At 40.7% G+C, this 19,545-nt stretch overlaps 1 protein-coding gene across 1 annotated transcript; it reads right to left on the reverse strand.

The window, feature by feature from the left end:
* Positions 1 to 448: 448 nt before the first annotated feature.
* LOC144339469 (uncharacterized) lies at positions 449 to 18,636 on the reverse strand. Its single transcript, XM_077994102.1, has 3 exons — positions 18,256 to 18,636; positions 18,005 to 18,132; positions 449 to 1,163 (listed from the first exon to the last, which is right to left on the reverse strand). The coding sequence occupies exons 2-3, from the start codon at positions 18,121 to 18,123 to the stop codon at positions 449 to 451; spliced, it is 834 nt and encodes a 277-aa protein (XP_077850228.1). The 5' UTR covers positions 18,124 to 18,132; positions 18,256 to 18,636.
* Between the last annotated feature and the right edge of the window lie 909 nt (positions 18,637 to 19,545).

Consider the following 19,545-nt stretch of genomic DNA (forward strand, 5'->3'; position numbering starts at 1 on the left):
TTATAATAGTAAAATCAAATCCAGTATGATGCCTCCAAGCCTGTCCCTGTTCATCTATGGTTTCAGTGACCGGAAAAACGTCTTTGGGGGAGGAGTCTTCTCTATGTCGGCTAGCAACTAACCCCCCTCTTGGAACATGTTGTCCAGGCCACTGAAGTGGGCACAAGGAACCCTCCATAGCGTCTGAGTTAGGTATTTTTTCATTTCCTGTTTTTAGCTTTTGGAGCCTAATTATCAATGATTGATGTAACTCTTCAAGTTTAATCTGTTCTTCTAGTTGAGCAATTTTTTGCTTTAACTCTTCTTTGGGATCTATTGCTGCCATAACAATGGGCGCAGAAGCCTCATTATGTGTCTTATTATATGGGGGTGGGTATGAAGAACAGGGAGGCAAATCAGGGTTGTAATATTTAGCCGCCTCTTCCTCTAAATCATCCCAATTTATATCCTATTGATTAGGCTTATTAATTTCCTCCTCCTTTTGAAGCATCTGTAAAATTGGGTATTTTTTTGGTTTGTTTTCGTGTGGTATTTCTTTATCTGTTACAGAAGGAGACTTGATTTCCTCATGATCACTTTCGAGGGAAATGAGATCTTCCTCCGTATCTTGCGGAGGCTTTGTGAGGTTAGAGCGGGAGCTAACCTTTAAAATATGCTCTGTCTGAGCGACCACAGCCATGACTTGCGGATTGGCCTCCTTCTTATCTATTAAATCTCTAATGAGGTTCCAATAAGAGAAGGCGGTTACAGGAATTTTTTCTGGCCCAAAAGTATTATAATAGTCCTGAAAACAATCCCCTACTCTACGCCATCTTTTAATATCAATAGTTCCTTCCTGTGGGAACCAAGGGCAAGTGTCTTTTACAAAATCAAAAAATTTAAACAAATCATTACCTTTAACCTTTACTCCTCGTATCTTTAAAGCCTCTTTTAATTGTCCTACATATATTTGATGTTGGCTTAATTCTTGTCCCATTTCGGACGCGTCACTTACCTTCGATTCTGACGTGGCAGGTTCCCGCGGTGATCGGAAGAGTTTGACTCCTTTTGTCTTCGTTAGCGGTCGACCGTCCTTTGGCGTCCTCTTCCTCACGGAGTCCCTCGTTTCCAGGCCCCACGTTGGGCGCCACGTATCCCGGCCCGCGGGACAGTCAGTGTAGGCCCTGGAGGAGGGGGTGGGAATTTGGGGAACAAGAGACACGAGAAATGGAGACAAGACAGTGCTCTGATCAAGTCTCGTTTAATGGTGGTAATGCAATGCCTTATATACATTTGGAGGGGAAGGGGTTGGGCTAAGGCGGAAATGACCTAAAAGAGGAAGGCGTGGCCAGATAGGCTTCGGTTTCTCCGGTCGGACGTCATGTTGCGCCTGCGCTGTCAGGTAGTCTTTTCGCGGGCATGGGAAAAATGAAGAAGCGGGAAGAGCGCCATCTTTTAATGGCGGTATTAATACAGGGAAGAAGGTAAATCTAGGGAGAAGGTGTGGGGTGGAAATGAATATAGCTCAGGCGTTTAATCTTTAATTATTATTTGCTATGGCCGGGGCGTGCAGCTCCGGACATCTTCCTATTGAATTTTTTGAGTTTCTTATGTTTTATAAGATATTAGCCCCTTATCAGATATGTGGATTACAATTTTTCCCCCTATTTCATAGGTGGTCCCTTCATCCTGTTGATTGCTTCCTGTACTGTGTAGAAACTTTTTAGTTTTATACAACAGCTTAAAATACACTGGACATTAGACAAAAAAGGACACTCATATCTGAGAGAAAAGAAAGAAATTAGGTGAGCTTTACAATTAAATATGAAACAGATAAAGTGGCCAAGTGTGGTGGCTTACACCTGTAATTCCAGCATTTTAGGAGGCCGAGGCAGGCAGATCACATGAGGCCAGGAGTTCGAGACCAGCCAAGCAGGTAGAATTCACAAAGCAGAATGCTAGAGAGAGAAATCTGCACTGAGTGAGAACTCCAGACGTCTGCAGAGGATGCTTTTAGCATATTCAACCAAGTACTAATCAATGTATACATGTAAGGAAAATACAAGACACCAGGGAAAAGAAACATTCAATGGTTCAGAGGTACAATCCTCCAACAAGACTGAAAATCATTCCTGTTCTCATCACTCAGATTGGAAAAATCTCATAATTTGTGTAATACAAGGTACATTACACAAAAGCATTTTGCCTCAGAAGGAGGGTAAAATAAGTCTGAGAGTAAATGCTACTCTGGTACTACCTAACAAAATGTGATCCAGAAAGATCAAATCATTTCCATGTAACTTAACCATATCCCAGGAAAAATTCAATAATATTCATAGGTATAGAAAAGTAATTTATTTTACCCAACAAAGTAAAATTATAATCTCTTACATACAGTCAAAAATTACCAGGCATGCAGATAAGCAGAGGAATAATGACCCTTAATGAGAATAAAAATGAATCAATACAAAATCCAGAAATGACACAGATTATAAAATTAATAGAGGACATTAAAACACATATTTTAAGCATATAACTATATTCCATATGTTCAATAAGTTACAGAAATGATTGAACATGAGTGAAAACTATAATGTCTGAGGTGAAAAATATATGGAATGAAATTAACTACAGGAAGACATTGCAGAAGAAAAGATTAGCGAATGAAAAATGTAGAAATAGAAACTATACAAAATGAAAAATCTAGAGGGGAAAAGAGGATGAAAAAAATTAACAGAACATTTTTAAGCTGCAGAAGAGCTTCAGGTAGTCTAATATAAGTATAATTGAGGTCTCCAAAGGAGTGGAGAGATGAGAAGGCAAAAAAGAACATTAGAAGAAATAACATCTAAGAATTTTCCAAATTTTATAAATGCTGTAATCTCATATATTTAAAAATATGAATGAACCATAAGCCAAAAAACATGAAGAAAAATATAGCAAATCATATTAACAAATTGCTTAAAATTATTGATAAAGAGAAAAGTCTTAAAAGCAGCAGAGAAAAACACACTATGTACTTAGGAACTAAAATAAAAAAGAGCACAGATTTTTCATTGTAAACAATCCAAGCTGGAAGACAGTGGAATAACATATTTAAAATACTAAAAGAAATAAACTATGAACCTAGAACTCTATACTTAGAAAAAATGTCTGTTAAAAATGCAGGCAAACAAAAGCTCTTTCACACCTAAAAGAATTCATCACCAGCAAGCAGAACTTCACTATAAAAAATGTTAAAGGGCCAGGTGAGGTGGCTCACGCCCGTAATCCCAGCACTTCGGGAGGTCGAGGCAGGTGGATCACCTGAGGTTGGGAGGTCGAGACCAGCCTGACCAACATGGAGGAAACCCCGCGTCTACTAAAAATACAAAATTAGCCGGGCTTGGTGGCACAAGCCTGTAATCCCAGCTACTCAGGAGTCTGAGGCGGGAGAATCACTTGAACCTGGAAGGCAGAGATTTCAGTGACCCGAGATCGCACCATTGCACTACAGCCTGGGCAACAAGAGTGAAACTCCATCTAAAAAAAAAAAAAGTTAAAGGAAGTTCTTCAATCAGAAGAAAAATGATACCAGATACCAGACAGAAATCTGCATCTACACAAAAGAATGAAGAGCACCAGAAATGGCAACTACGTGAATAATTACAGAGATACTATCTCTTATTGTTTAAATCTCTTAAAAAGTAAGTGACTGCTTAAAGTAAAAATAACGATATATTCTGGGGTCTATAACATATGAAAGAGTAAAATGTGTGACAAGAATAGCACAAAGCCTGGGAGGAAACAAATGCAAATATAATGTTATAAGGTGTTATACTATATGAAAAGTGATTTAATATCACTTTAAGATATACTGTGCTAAGTTAAAGATGTATACTGTAAACCATAAAGTAACCACTAAAAAACCATAGAAGAATCATAGCTGATAAGCTAACAACAGAGATAAAACAGAATAAAATATTCAGTTAATCTAAAATGAGGCAGAAAAAGAAAAAAAAAGTGAAAAACAGTAGTGCGAACAAAACAAATTACAAGATGATAGATTTAAACCCAAACATTTCAATACTCATAGTATCATATAAATGTATATGATCTAAACACCTCAATTAACAGACAGAGGTTTTTCAAGATGGCTCACTAGAGACAATGGATGCCCGTTCTCAGATAAAAATGAACCAAGGTTACGGGTGAATAATCATGGCCCCAGTAAAATACTGAGAGAAGAGTGCAAGGGCCTATTAGAGAAATCACAAGAAAAAGTTGAGATGCAGAAAATAAATGAGGTTGGGTGCAGTGGATCATGTCTGTAATCCCAATCCTTTGGAAGGCAAAGGCAGGAGGAGTGCTTGAGCTCAGGAGTTTGAGACCAGCCTGGACAACATACAGGGACCTCATCTCTTCTAAAAGAGAAAAAGTTACCTGGCTGTGGTGGTGCATGCCAGCTACTTAGGAAGACGAAGTGGGAGGACTGCTTGAGCCCAGGAGGTCAAGGTTGCAGTGAGCAGTGATTGCTCCATGGCACTCCAGCCTGGGTGACAAGCAAGACCCTGTCTCTAAAACAAAAAAGAAAAGAAAAAAATGAAAGAAAAGAAAAATGAAGCAAAGTTATGGCAGATGTTGAACCCGGAGGAACTTGGAGTCCTATGGAAAAGGTAGGTGAGGGTGTTGTTTGCTACCCTCACTCCTGCAGCAAACTACTCTTTCCTGAATTATTGGACAGCCACTCTGCACTTGCAAGCTCTAGCACTGGTGTAGGCAGTGATTTGGGAACTTCTTGAGCGCTGAGCACCAGGCTACTAGCTCATGCAGGGTCACTGCCCTCAGTCCAGACCTTAGCTGAGATGGTAGGCACCATACTGGTTGTGCCCTCTTTGTGGGCCTCTGTCCCGCCCTGGACATCTCAGTCCCTGTGTCTCTGCATCACTGGACCCTCTGCAAAACATTTCCCAGCACCTTGGACTGTGGCAACCACAAAGGACTGGCAGGACCCAGGGAGCTGCAGGATTCTCAGAGGTCTAACCCTCAGTGCAAACTTCCTACAGGAAGAAAGAGTGCAGTGTGCCAAAGCACCCCTTGGGACTAAGGACACCAAAGCGTGTGTTTTCCTGTGCCTAAGAGCTCCTCACTTGTGAGTTGAAGGTGACTGCTCTTCTCCCAGTGGAGACGTGGGTGCAGCCAGATGGTACCAGTGCTTGCTAACAGATGTGGAGAGGGAGACTTCTTCCCCCTTACCCATTGCTCTGGATGCAACCACAGCTATTCTGGCAAAAGATTGGCATGGGTATGCCTATAGATGACCATTCCAATGTTATTAGGGGCAGCTGTACCTCCACTGAGGATGTGCCCACCAGGCCTGGGCTTGCATGAATGGCTGACCCCTCCTCCTCTCTATAGGGAGTATCAGCATTCCTGCAGTGGAGATTAGGCAAGCTGCAAAACTGTCAGCTTGGGTCTGAGGGAAGAGGTTCCACCTTGAAGTCATTTACACAGAGAGGTTTTGTACTGGTGTCTTCCACAGCCTTCAGCTACATTGCAGACTGGAGATAAATGACAGATTCTATCTGAACTGAAAGCAGGGGCCTCTGGACAGGGGTATGATAGGGATGTGGGTTGTTTTCCTGACTGCTCAGGATACGGAGTTGGTGCAGAATCCCTCCCCTCCACAGCTTCTGTCATCAATCCCATTAGGTCTGGTACTTGAATGGATCATTGAGGTATCTGTGGGTGAATTTAGCAGTGCAGTACTGCCCAGCTTTGTCCCCACCTCAGGGGTGAGCAGAGAACTCAGAACACCTGGCATTCCACAGACCAGCCCACCAGCTGAGACAACAGAGTGCCCCTCCCAGAAAACAAAGATCAAAGCATACCAGTCAGCTTCTGCCACAATTGGCTCTTACCCATAAGTGCCACCTACTGATATGGAGGTTGAACTGCATAATCTTATTTAAAATGTGCTGATAGAGGCCAGGCATTGTGGCACATGCCCGTAATCCCAGCACTTTGGAAGGCTAAGGTGGGGGCGCTGCTTGGGCCCAGGAGTTCAAGACCAGCCTAGGCAACATGGCAAAAACCCCATCTCTGCTAAAAATACAAAAAGTAACCAGGTGTGGTGGCACGCACCTGTAGTCCCAGCTACACAGGAGGCTGAGGTGGGAGGATTGCTTGAGCCCAAGAGGTTGAGGCTGGAGTGAGCCAACATAATTCCACTGCACTCCAGCCTGAGTGACAGAGGGAGACCCTGTCTCAAAAGAAATGAATAGATGAATAAAAAATAAAAATCAAATGTGCTGACAGAAGTGCACAGTACTGGCAAATAAAATAAGTTCCTTAAGACCTCTGCAATTCTAGTCCCACCATGTGCAGTAAGCGTGTTTATATGCTCAGTATATCACTACTACAACCAGCATCTGAGAAAGCCAAAAAGGCTATTTATAACCAAGAAACTCATAAGACTTGGGCCCCTGAAAGCACACAGAATCAAAGCCAAACAACCACACAATATACATTACAGTCACACCCTCAAGTGGGGAAAATGCTTTTTAAAAGTCCCAGTCAAGCAAAAGTAAATTAAAAAATAAGAAGTGACAGCTTCTCCAGATAAGAAGGAACCGGCATAAGTATTTTGGCAATATTAAAAAGCAGAGTGCTTCAACACCACCCAAAGGATCACACTAGCTTTCTAGCAATGAATCCTAACCAAAATGAAAATTCTGAAATAACAGATAAAGAATTCAAAATATAGATTGTAATGAGATCCAAGAGAGGGCCAGGCGTGGTGGCTCATGCCTGTAATCCCAGCACTTTGGGAGACTGAGGCGGGCGGATCATGAGGTCAGGAGATCGGGACCATCCTAGCTAACACGGTGAAACCCCATTTCTACTAAAAATACAAAAAATTAGCTAGGCGTGGTGGTGGGTGCCTGTGGTACCAGCTACTTGGGAGGCTGAGGCAGGAGAATGGCATGAACCCAGGAGGCAGAGCTTGCAGTGAGCTGTGATCTTGCCACTGCACTCCAGCCTGGGCGACAGAGTGAGACTCCTTCTCAAAAAAAAAAGAAAAAAAGAAAAAAGAAAAAGAAAAGAAAAAGAAAAGAAGAGAAAAGAAATTCAAGAGAAAGAGAAAGAAAATTCAAGAAAACCAATACAAATAAATTTAAAAAAAAATTCAGAATATAAATGAGAAATTTACTAAAGAGATTTAACAAAAAAAAAAAAAAAAAACTTCTGGAAATGAAAAATTCATTGAAGGAATTACAAAATACAGTTGAAAAGCTTTAACAATAGACTAGACCAAGCAGAAGAATTCCAGAGTTTGAAGACAGTTCTTTCAAATTAACCTTGTCAGACAAAAATAAAGAACAAAGAACTTTTAAAAATGTAAAAAGACTTGAAGAAATATGGGAGTATGTAAATCAACCAAATCTCAAAGTAATAGGTATTCTTGAGGGAGAAGAAGAAAAAGTAAAGCACTTGGAAAACCTATGAGAAAGTAATTCAGGAAACCTTCACTGGTCTTGCTAGAGATTCAGACATCCAGATACAAGAAACTCAAAGAACACTTGAGAGATACTTTGCAAGATGAACTTCATCAAGGTATATAATCATCAGGCTTTCCAAACTCATTATAAAAGGAAAAATCCTAAAAGCAACAAGACAGAAGCATCTAATAACATATATATATACACACACACACACACACACACGTGTGTATATATACACACAATCCCATCAGATTTACAGCGGACTTCTCAGAAGAAACCTTACAAGCCAGAAGAAATAGGAGCCCTATTTTCTGTCTTCTTAAGAAAAACACTGCCAGCCAATAATTTCGTGTCCTGCTAAACTAAGTTTCATAAATGAAGGAGAAATAAAGTATTTCCCAGACAAGCAAACCCTAAAGGAATCCATCACCACCAGACTGGTTCTACAAGAAATGTTCAAAGGAGTTCTAAAGATGGAAATGAAAGGGTAACATTTACCATCATAAAAGCACATGAAAGTTTAAAACTCACAGATCTTATAAAGCGATTACACAATTGAGACTACAGGGCAACATTATAACTGGAACAAAACCTTACATATCAATACTAACGTTGAACTTAAATGGACTAAATTCTCCTCTTAAGAGATACAGTCTGGGGGAATGAATTTTTTTAAAAAAATCCAACCTTATGCAGTTTATAAGAAACTTACCTAATGAGTAAAAACATTCACAGACTCAAAGTAAAGGGGTGGGAAATATATTCTATGCAAACATAAATCAAAAACAAGCAGGAGTAACTATATGTACCTCAGATAAAACAGACTTTATAACAGGTAAAACAGTCAATCACAGTGAAAAAAGACCAAAAAAAGTCATTATATGATAAAGGGACCGATTAAACAAGATGTAACAATTCTAAATATATATGCACCCAACACCAGAGCACCCAAGTTCATAAAACAAATACTACTACACATAAGAAAATAGCGATACAATAACAGTGGGGGATGTCGAAACCCCACCTGACAGCACTAGACAGATCACTGAGGCAGAAATTCAATAAAGTAACACTAGACTTAAACTGGACTCAAGATCAAATAGACTAGTCGGGCTCATGCCTGTAATCCTAGCACTAGCACTTTGGGAGGCCAAGGTGGGTGGATCACCTCAGGTCAGGAGTTCGAGACCAGCCTGGCCAACATGGCGATACTCCATCTCTACTAAAAACACAAAAACTAGCCAGACATGGTGACACCTGCCGGTAATCCCAGCTACTTGGGAGGTTGAAGTAGGAGAATCACTTGAACCCAGGAGGCGGAAGTTGTAGTGAGCCGAGATCACACCACTGCACTCCAGCCCGGGCGACAGAGCGAGATCAAATACACTGAACAGACATTTATAGAACAGTCTACCTAACAACCACAGAATATTATCTGTGCATGGAACAGTCTCCAAAATATACCATATGCTAACCCACAAAGTAAGTCTCAATACATTTTTAAAAATTGAAATCATAACAAATATCTTCTTGGACAACAGTGGAAGCAAGAATAGAAATCAATATGAAGATGTGCTCTCAAAACTAAACAAAAACACCTATTCTTGAATAATCTTTAGTTAAATGATTAAATTAAGGCAGAAAATATTTTAAAATTTTTAACGAGTGAAAATAGAGACACAACATATCAGAACCTGTGGGATACAGCAAAAGCAGTGCTGAAAGGGAAGTTTATGGGGTTAAATGCCTACATTAAGCAGAAAAGTCAGATGCAGTGGCTTACACCTGTAATCCCAGCATTTTGGGAAGCCAAGGCAGATGGATCACTTGAGATCAGGAGTTAGAGACCAGCATGCCCAACATGGTGAAATACCGTCTATACTAAAAATACAAAAATTATCTGGGCCTGGTGGCAGGTGCCTGTAATCCCAGCTATTCAGGAGCCTGAAGCAGGAGAATTGCTTGAAGTGGTGAGGCAGAGATTGCAGTGAGCCAAGATCGTGCCACTGCTCTCCAGCCTGGGGGACAGACCAAGATTTCATCTCAAACAAACAAACAAAACCAGATTGAAAGATTAGAAATATCTCAAGTTACAGCCCAATGTCACACCTCAAGGAACTAGAAAAACAAGAACAAACCAAACCCAAAGCTGGCAGAAGAAATAACAACGATAAGAGCAGAACTAAATGAAATAGAAACAAAAAAGAGAAAAGAAAAAGAAAGGATTAATGAAACAAAAGCTGGTTATTTGAAAAGGTAAACAAAATTGATAGATTGCTATTAGATTAACCAAGAAAAAAAGATAAAATTCAAATAAAGCACAATCAGAAATGATAAAGATGACGTTAAAACTGGTATCACAGAACTACAAAAGATCATCAGAAAGTACTATGAGCATCTCTACAGGAATAAACTGAAAAACCTAGAAGAAATGGGTAAAATCCTGGAAACATACAATCTCCCAAGATTGAACCAGGAAGAAATAAAAGTCCTAAACAGATGAATAGTAAGTCATGAAATTAAATCAGTAATTTAAAAAAAAATCTCCCAATTTAAAAAAAGGCCCAAGACCAGATAGATTTATAGCTGAATTTTACCAGAGCTACAAAGAAGAACTGGTACCAATCTTACTGAAATTGTTCCAAAAAAAATGAGAAGGAGAGAATCCTTCCTAGCTCATTCTATGAATACAATATTGATTGCCCTGATACCAAAGTCAGGAAAGGAGAAAGAAAGAAAAGAAAGAACAGAACAGAAAGAAAGAACAGAACGGAAAGAAGAGGGAAGGAGAGAGGGAGGCAGGGAAGGAGAGGGAAGGAGAGGAGAAAGGAAGTTAGGAAGGAGAGGAGGAAGGAAGGAGAGGAGGAAGGAAGGAAGGAGAGAAGGAAGGAAGGAGAGAAGGAAGGAGAGGAGGAAGGAGAGGAGGAAGGAGAGGAGGAAGGAGAGGAGGAAGGAGAGGAGGAAGGAGAGGAGGAAGGAGAAGAGGAATAAAGGAAGGAAGGAAGGAAGGCAACTACAGACCTATATCCCTAATGAACCTAGATGGAAAAATCCTCACCAAAATACTAGCAAACGAAATCCAACAGCACATTGGAAAGATGATACACCATGATCAAGTGGATTTAATACACCATGATCAAGTGGGTTTTATTCCGAGAATGCAATGATAGTTCAACATATGCAAATCAATAAATATGAATCACTAAACAGAATTAAAAACCAACACTGTATGATCATCTCAATAAGTACAGAAAAAGTATTTGATCAAATTTAGTATCCATTCATAGTTAAAAAAATTCAACAAACTAGGCATTGAAAGAACATACCTTAAAATAATAAAAAGCCATCTATGACAGACCAACAGCCAACATTACACTGAACGAGGAAAATTTTAAAGCATTCCATGTAAGAACTGAAACAGAACAAGGAAGCCCATTTTTACCATTTTTATTCAACATAGTACTGGAAGTCCCAGCTAGAGCTGTCAGGCAACAGAAAGAAATAAATAAAAGACACTCAAGTTGGAAAAGAAGAAGTCAAATTATCTGTTTGATGCAGATAAGACCTTATACCTAGAAAACCCTAAAGACTCCTTCAAAACACTCTTAGATTTGATAAATTAATAAAGTTGTAAGATACAAAAATCAATGAACAAAAATGAGTAGCATTTTTATACACCAATAATAATCAAGTTGAAAATCAAGTCAAGAAGGCAATTCCATTTACAATAGCTACAAAACACACACACACACACACACCCCTAGGAATACATTTAATCAAGGAAATGAAACATCTCTACAAGAAGAACTATAAACCATTGATGAAAGAAATCATAAGGACAGAAACAAATGGAAAAATACCTTATGCTCATGGATTGAAAGAATCAGTATCATTAAAATGACCATACTGCCCAAAGCAATCTATAGATTCAGTGCAATTTCTATCAACTTACTAAGGTCATTTTTCACAGATTTAGAAAAAACAATTCCAAAATTCATATGCAACCCAAAAAAAGACAAAGTAGCCAAAGCTATCCTAAGTAAAAAGAACCAAGTTGGAAACATCACATTACTTGACTTCAAATTATACTACAAGGCTATAGTAACCAAAACAGCATTGTACTGGTATTAAAAAAGACACATAGATCAATTGAACAGAAAAGAGAACCCAGAAATAAGCCCACATATCTACAACCAACTGATCTTTGACAAAGTTGACAAAAACATACACTGGGGGGAAATGACACTATTTAATAAATGGTGCTTGCAAACTGGATAGCCATATACAGAAGAATAAAATTGAACCCGTTTATCTTACCATATACAAAAATTAACTCAAGATGGACTAAAGGCTTAAGCATAGGACTTGAAACTATGAAAATCCTAGAAAAAAAAAAACCTGGGAAAAACTCTTCTGGACATTGACCTAGGCAAATAATTTATGACTATGTCCTCAAAAGCAAATGAAACAAAAACAAAAATAGACAAATGGGACTTAATTGAACTAAAAAGCTTCTGCACAGCAAAATAAACAATCAACAGAGTACACAGACAACCTACAAAATGGGAGAGAATATTCATAAACTATGCATCCAACAAAGGGCTAATATCCAGAATCTACAAGGAACTCAAACAGGTCTACAAGAAAAAAACAAATAACCCTATTAAAAAGTGAGCAAAGGATGTGGACAGACAGTTCTCAAAAGAAGACATACAAGCAGCCAACAAACATATGAAATAATGCTCACCATTACTAATCATCATAGAAATGCAAATTTAAACCACAGTGAGATACCATCTTATACCATTCAGAATGGCTATCACTAAAAGTCAAAAACAATATATGTTGGTGAGAAGGTGGAGAAAGAAAATGCTATACACTGTTGATAAGAATGTAAATCAGTACAGCCTCTAAGAAAAACAGTATGGAGAGTTCTCAAAGAGTTAAAAGTAGAACTACCCTATAATCCAGAAATCCTACTAGTGTCTGCCCCCAAAAAAAGAAATTCTTACGTAAAAGACACCAGCACTTGAATGTTTATCGCAGCACTGTTCACAATAGCAAAGTCATGGAATCAATCTAAATGTCCATCAATGGATGACTGAATAAAGAAAATGTAGGATATATACACCATGGAATACTACTCTGCTATAAAAAAAAAGGATGAAATCATGTATTGTACAGCAATGTGTATAGAAAAACTGGAGGCCAAGACCCTAACTGAAATAAATGCATGTTCTTACATATAAGTGGAAGCTAAATAATGGGTACACAGGGACATAGGGAATAGAATAATCAACACTGGAGACTCCAAAAGGTGAGAAGGCATGACAGTTGAAAAATTACCTATTAGGTACAATGTTCACTATTTGGGCAATGGGTACACTAAAAACCCAGACTTTATCACTATGCAATATATCCACTTAACAAAACTGCGTGTGTACCTGCTAAATCTATAAAAATTTAAAAAGTTATTTTAAGGCAGATATTGTCAGATTTGGATAAGGTAAATAAGACTCAACATGGCTGGGCGCGGTGGCTTACGCCTGTAATCCCAGCACTTTGGGAGGCCGAGGCAGGCGTATCACGAGGTCAGGATATCAAGACCATCCTGGCTAACACGGTGAAACCCCGTCTCTATCAAAAATACAAAAAATTAGCCGGGCGTAGTGGCGGGTGCCTGTAGTCCCAGCTACTCGGGAGGCTGAGGCAGGAAAATGGCGTGAACCCGGGAGGCGGAGCTTGCAGGGAGCCAAGATCGCGCCACTACACTCTAGCCTGGGCGACAGCGAGACTCCGCCTCAGAAAAAAAAAAAAAAAAAATCTGAGATACATACACAGGAAATTACAAAACATTATTGAAAGAAATTAGAGAAGATCTAAATAAAGATACATTTCATAATGGATTAAAAGATTTACTATTATTAAGATGACAATATTCCCCTGATCTATAGAGTCAACACAATCCTTATCAAAATATCACTGAAGTTTTTGCAGAAATAGACAAGCTGATCTTAAAATTAATGTAGAAATTCAAGTAACTCAGAATAACCAAAGCAATCAGGAAAAAAACTAAATTGGAGGACTCACCCTTTCTCATTTGAAACTTACTACAAAGCTACTGTAATAAAGATAGTATGGTCATGAAACAGAACAGATATATACATCAGTAGAATGGAATTAACAGTGTAGAAAGAATCCCTTACATTTACAGTCTGTTGATTTTTTTGTTAAGACAGTGTCTTGCCTTGTTACTCAGGCTGGAGTACAGAGGGACTGTCATAGTTCACTGCAACACCACACTTTGAGCTCAAGAATTCCTCCCACCTCAGCCTCCCGAGCAGCTGGGACTATGGGCACATGCCATCCCACTCAGTTTACAGTGAGTTTTTTTTTTTTTTTTTTTGAAACAGGGTCTCACTTTGTTGCCCAGGCTAGGGTGCCGTGGCATAATCATGACTCGCTGCTGCCTTAATCTCCTAGGCTCAAGCAATCCTCCTGCCTCAGCCTCCTGAGTAGCTGGGACTACTGATGTGTGTCACCACACCTGGCCAATTTATTTATTTATTTTTTAAGACAGGGTCTCGGCCCGGCACGGTGGCTCACGCCTGTAATCCCACCACTTTGGGAGGCCAAGGCGGGTGGATCACCTAAGGTCGGGAGTTCAAGACCAGCCTGACCAACATGGAGAAACCCCATCTCTACTAAAAATACAAAATTAGCCAGGCATGGTGGTGCATGCCTGTAATCCCAGCTACTCGGGAGGCTGAGGCAGGAGAATCGCTTGAACCCGGGAGGTGGAGATTGCGGTGAGCCGAGATCATACCATTGCACTCCAGCGTGGGCAAAAAGAGCGAAACTCCGTCTCAAAAAAAAAAAGACAGGGTCTCACTCTGTTGCCCAGCCTGGAGTGCAATGGCACAATCATGGCTGCAGCTTCGACCTCCCAGGCTTAAGCAATTCTCCCACCTCAGGCTCCCAAGTACCACAGGTGGTACCACAAGCACACAACACCATGCCTGGCTATTTTGTTGCTGTTTTTTATTTTTTGCAGAGACAGAGTCTCCCTATGTTGCCCAGGCTGGTCTCAAACTCCTGGGCTCAAGCTATTCTCCTGCCTCGCCCCCTCAAAGTGCTGGGATTAGAGGTGTGAGCCACCACACCTGGCCCAGTCAGTTGATTTTTAATGAAGTTGCCAAGACCATTCAATGAGTAAAAGGATAGAATATTCACAAATGGTGCTGAGACAACTATATAGCTACATGTAAAAGAATGTAGGAGGCCGGGCGCGGTGGCTCAAGCCTGTAATCCCAGCACTTTGGGAGGCCGAGACGGGCGGATCACGAGGTCAGGAGATCGAGACCATCCTGACTAATACGGTGAAACCCCGTCTCTACTAAAAAATACAAAAAACTAGCCGGGCGAGGTGGCGGGCGCCTGTAGTCCCAGCTACTCGGGAGGCTGAGGCAGGAGAATGGCGTAAACCCGGGAGGTGGAGCTTGCAGTGAGCCGAGATCGCGCCACTGCACTCCAGCCTGGGTGACAGAGCCAGACTCCGTCTCAAAAAAAAAAAAAAAAAAAAAAAAAAGAATGTAGGAAGTTAGACCCTTTTTCACACCATATACAAAAAATAACACAAGATATATGTATAAATATAAAAGCTAAAGCTATAAAAAAAAGTTAGAAGAAAAATGAGTAAATATTTTTACCTTGGTTCAAATGATGGTTTTTTAGATGCATCACCAAAAGCATAAGCAACCAAAGAGAAATTAAACAAATCATACCATCAAAATAAAAAACTTGTGTTCATCAAAGGATACTTCCAAGAAAATGAATAGACAGCCCACAGAATTGGAGAAAATACTAGCAAATCATATGTCAGGTAAGGGTCTAGTATCCAGAATGTATAAGGAACTGTTACAACTCAATGATAAAAAGATAAATAACAAATTAAAAGTGGGCAAATTGTCTGAATAGACATTTCCATGAAGTATAAATGGCCAAGAAGCACATGAAAAGGTGCTCAACATCATTAGCCATTAGCGAAATGAAAATCAAAACCACAATGAGATATTTCAAAACTACTAGGATTGCACAATATATGTATATATGTATGTGTGTATATATACATACACATACATATAAAGACAGACAACAACAAGTGTTGGTGAGGATGTGGAGGAACTTGGACTTTTGTACATTGCTGGTGGGAATGTAAAATGGTACAGCTTTGGAAAATAGTCTGGCATTTCCTCAATAGGTTAAACATAGAGTTACTATATGATCCAGTTATTCTAATCCTAGGTATATACTCAGGCCAAATGAAAACATTAATCTACACAAACACTTGTACACAAATGTTCAGAGCAACATTATTCACAACTGCCAGAAAAAAGGAAACAATTCAAATGACCATCAACTGATGAATGGATTAATAAACTGTCGTATATCCAGTCAGTAGAACATTATTTAGCAATAAGGATGAAATTATCATACACACTTCAACATAGATCAACCTTGAAAGCATTATGCTAAGTGAAAGAAACCACCACAAAAAAAACACATTATATGATTTCGTTTATATGAAATGTCCGGAATAGATAAATCTATAGTGACAAAGTAAATTAGCGGTTGCCAAGGACTGGGGTTGGAATGGGGACTGACTGCTATGGGGAGTGACTGCTAATGAGCATAGAATATTATTTTGGGGTGATAAAAATGTTCTAAACTTGATTATAGAAATGAGACACGATAGTTCCCTTGACCCACTTCGTGGGTGGGAATGAAAGTGGCTCGTTTCACTTAGCCCGCCACTAGCCACTCCTTGCGAGACAGTGTGCGCGAGCAAGCGAGTGTGGGAACTGGAGGGAGTGAACGCTGAAACTGGCCAGTCACTCCTCTCTGGCGGGAGCAGGCTCTGTGCGGGCCCTACAGCAGCATCCAAGCCCCTGTCCTCTTGGCACCCGAGCTCTTCCAGGAAGAATTAGGTCACCCAACCGGATTGAAGGGTAGTTATGTGGAAGATTTTATTGGGTAATGGCTCTCAGCAGGATGGGAGTTGGAAAGGGGATGGTGCGGGAAGAAAGTGATTTTTGCCTGAAGCCACACTATCTGAAGTTAGTTGCCTATTTGTAGTCTCTGACACTCAGTTGCTGCTTCTCCGCTTGCTGCGCATATACCCGGCGCTCAGCCGTTTGTGTTGCTCTGCCAGCTGAAGTCTTTTATATATGCGCACAGGATAGGGGCATGGCAGGCCAAAAAGCAACATTTGAGTACAAAAATGGGGTCAGCTGTTTTCACACAGGGCTGTGGTTCCAGGTTTAAGGGTGCGGTTTAGCCAGGAGCCAAGCCATTCTGTATCATTTCACCCCTCTGAAGAGGCACATCTAACTGCCATTAGAATATGGACAACGACCGGTCTTTCCTTTCCTCCCAGAAGTCCACCCAAGGATCCCCAGCGAAAGGGAGCCATAGTCCGAGTCTCTGGCTGCCTGCCTGTTTGGAGCTTTGATGGCCTCTAGGTGAGAGAAAAAACAAGCTTTACAAGGCCAAATATGCATGCATCAAACATGTATTATACAAGGAAAGAATCTAGTGTGAAATATTACAGAAATAAAAAGTGAAATATGCTAGTAACATTGTACCCCAAGCTCTCACCCTGGTGAAAGAAATTAAACCTTGTATGAGAGCAGTTAAACTTTGAGAGATAACTGCTCTTGTCACGTCTGTGGCAGTTAACAGGTGAACCCTACGAATTCTGGGGTCTGTGGGCTTGCATGGTGGTCATTAAAGCTTCTTCCTCTTTCTTGTGTCTAAATGACCAAGCTGCCACTTTCAGGAGGTCCCCTAAAATGCTACCTGGTCCCAGGGTGCCTTTCTAAGTTTAAACTGGAGGTGGTCAAGTTTATTGGTTGCCCATTCTGAAAGAGAGGGAATTTGGTGTCTCTCATTCCCTTTCTTCTTTCAGTGAAATCTTGGGGTGTGAGGGAGAAAGAAAGCAGGCATTCCCCCTTTCTCTTCTTTTTGTCTGAATCTCGGGAACCTTGGCAGGTGCCACCCATGCATGCCAATGAGGCTTGCACCCAGAAGCAGGGAGGGCCTAGAAAATAAGAATTACCCACACTCATCTGTGCCTCTACCTACCCTACTGTCGACAACCTTTGAGCTCCCTTGGTCTCATTTATGCCGTGTAGCATGGCCTCCTTCCAGGAAGCAGGGGGTTAATTGGCAGGAATCGGTCCTGCCCAGTTATTTACACTGGGCCTGTTGCGTGGCTTTTGTTCCCTCAGATCTGGTTTTCCTTTCTAGGGCCTCAACCTCAAGTTTAGAAACAAGTTTTAGATCTCCCCCCCGCCCCCCCCCCCCACACACACACAAATGGTATTTCAGAGGCTGCATGGATTCATTTAAATTTAAGTCCAAGAGGACTTTGCCAAATTATCAGCCAGGAGGGGTTGCTCCTCTGTTGCCTCCCTGTCATAAACAAAGTTGAGGTAGGAAAAGAATCCTCTCGCTTAGAAAAGAAAAAAAGCTTGAATTACCTAAGTCGGGGGGACCTGGGGGAAGGGTCTCTTGCTCTGTTGAAATGGGTTTCTTTAATCACTGTATCCCTCCTCTGGTTCAGACCGGCTAGACCTCGGTGAAGGGAAACAGCCAACATTCCTTTTACCTAAAGGAAAGAGAGAGGTGGCAGGGTCTTGGAAAAGACACAAATTCGACAGTTCCTCATTTTAACTCACTCTTTTTCATATCCTGGACAGGCCCCCATATGAGACAGGACTGTTCCCTTCACCTTAACCCCCTTCGTGGGCGGGAACCTGGCTGCAGAGCGTGCGAGTGCGGGAACCGGAGCTAACGAATGCTGGAACCGGCCAGTCACCCCTCTCTGGCGGGAATAGGCTCTGTACGGGCTTCACAGCAGCGTCCAAGCCCTGCCCTCTCGGCACCCGGGTGCCTGTCCGGCGTCCAGGAAGAATTAAGTCACATGAACGGATTGAAGAGTAGTGTATGCGGAGGATTTGATTGAGTGGTGGCTCCTGGTGGGATGGAAACTGGAAAGTAGATGGTGAGAGAGGATCATCTTTCCCGGAAGCCGCACCGTCTGAAGTTAGCTGCGTCTACCTCTAGTCTTCAGCACTCCGTTGCTGCTTCTCTGCTCACCGCTCAGCCGCTTATGTTGATCTGCCGGCTGAAGTCTTTTTTATGGCCACAGGATAGGGGCGTGGCAGGCCAAAAAAGCAACATTTGCGCAGAAAAACAGGGTCAGCTGTTTTCAAGGCCGTGATTCCAGGCTTAAGGGTAGGGTTTAGCTGGGAGCCCAGCCGTTCTGTATCAGTGATAGTTGCACAACTATAAATATACTAACAACTGTTAAATTGTGTACTTTAAGTTAACTGTATGATATATGAATTATATCTAAGTAATTTTTTTAAAAAAATGCATATACCTTAGTCTAGCTATTCCAGGTCTAGTAATATATACTACAGTGATAGTAGCATAAAGATATAATATGTGGTTTATAATAATAAATATAATAAAATAAATAATAAATATAATAATAAAAATAATAAATATTGGAAATACTTAATCTTGCAAATGCATGATCAGTAAGGTAGTGGAGGCAACTAGGTTTCCCAGGAGCTCCAGGCTTCTCAACTTCTGAGTAGCAATCTCAAGGAAGTACATACTCTGACTGAAACTGTTTATGTTACAGACCTACTCTTTAGACCAATCACTGTTCCCATAGAGATAGCTCATTATGATTTGAGGAGTCAGAATCATGTGCCCACTGCTGAAATCAGGAATTCAGGGTCCTGGGACAGACATCCGTGCCACCCACCTAATGTTTTCTGGAAGTTTGACTTTAAAAGGAAGAAGAGAGCAAGAGATCAATATAGCTAGAGTGTGGAGATGAGGTGTTTTCTTTAGAATAGACCTGACTTGAACATGTTTAAATGCTTGTGCAGAGTAGCCAATATAGAGGGAGCAGTTAAAGACACAAAAGAAATGGAACATTTCTAATCAATACATCTCACGAAATTATTATTTCCCACTACGCCTCAGAAAATTATATTCAATAAAG

This window comes from Macaca mulatta, chromosome 2 (genome assembly GCF_049350105.2).
Source record: "Macaca mulatta isolate MMU2019108-1 chromosome 2, T2T-MMU8v2.0, whole genome shotgun sequence".
Classification (NCBI taxonomy): domain Eukaryota; kingdom Metazoa; phylum Chordata; class Mammalia; order Primates; family Cercopithecidae; genus Macaca; species Macaca mulatta.

What these genes read in the sequence shown, in the direction of transcription:
- LOC144339469 (XM_077994102.1), bottom strand. Translation starts at nt 18,123, where the DNA reads ATGTTGGCTGTTTCCCTTCACCGAGGTCTAGCCGGTCTGAACCAGAGG. An exon ending in CCCAGGTCCCCCCGACTTAG is followed by an intron (nt 1,164 to 18,004) that starts GTAATTCAAGCT and finishes CCCCTCCTCCAG; the next exon opens with GGCCTACACTGACTGTCCCG.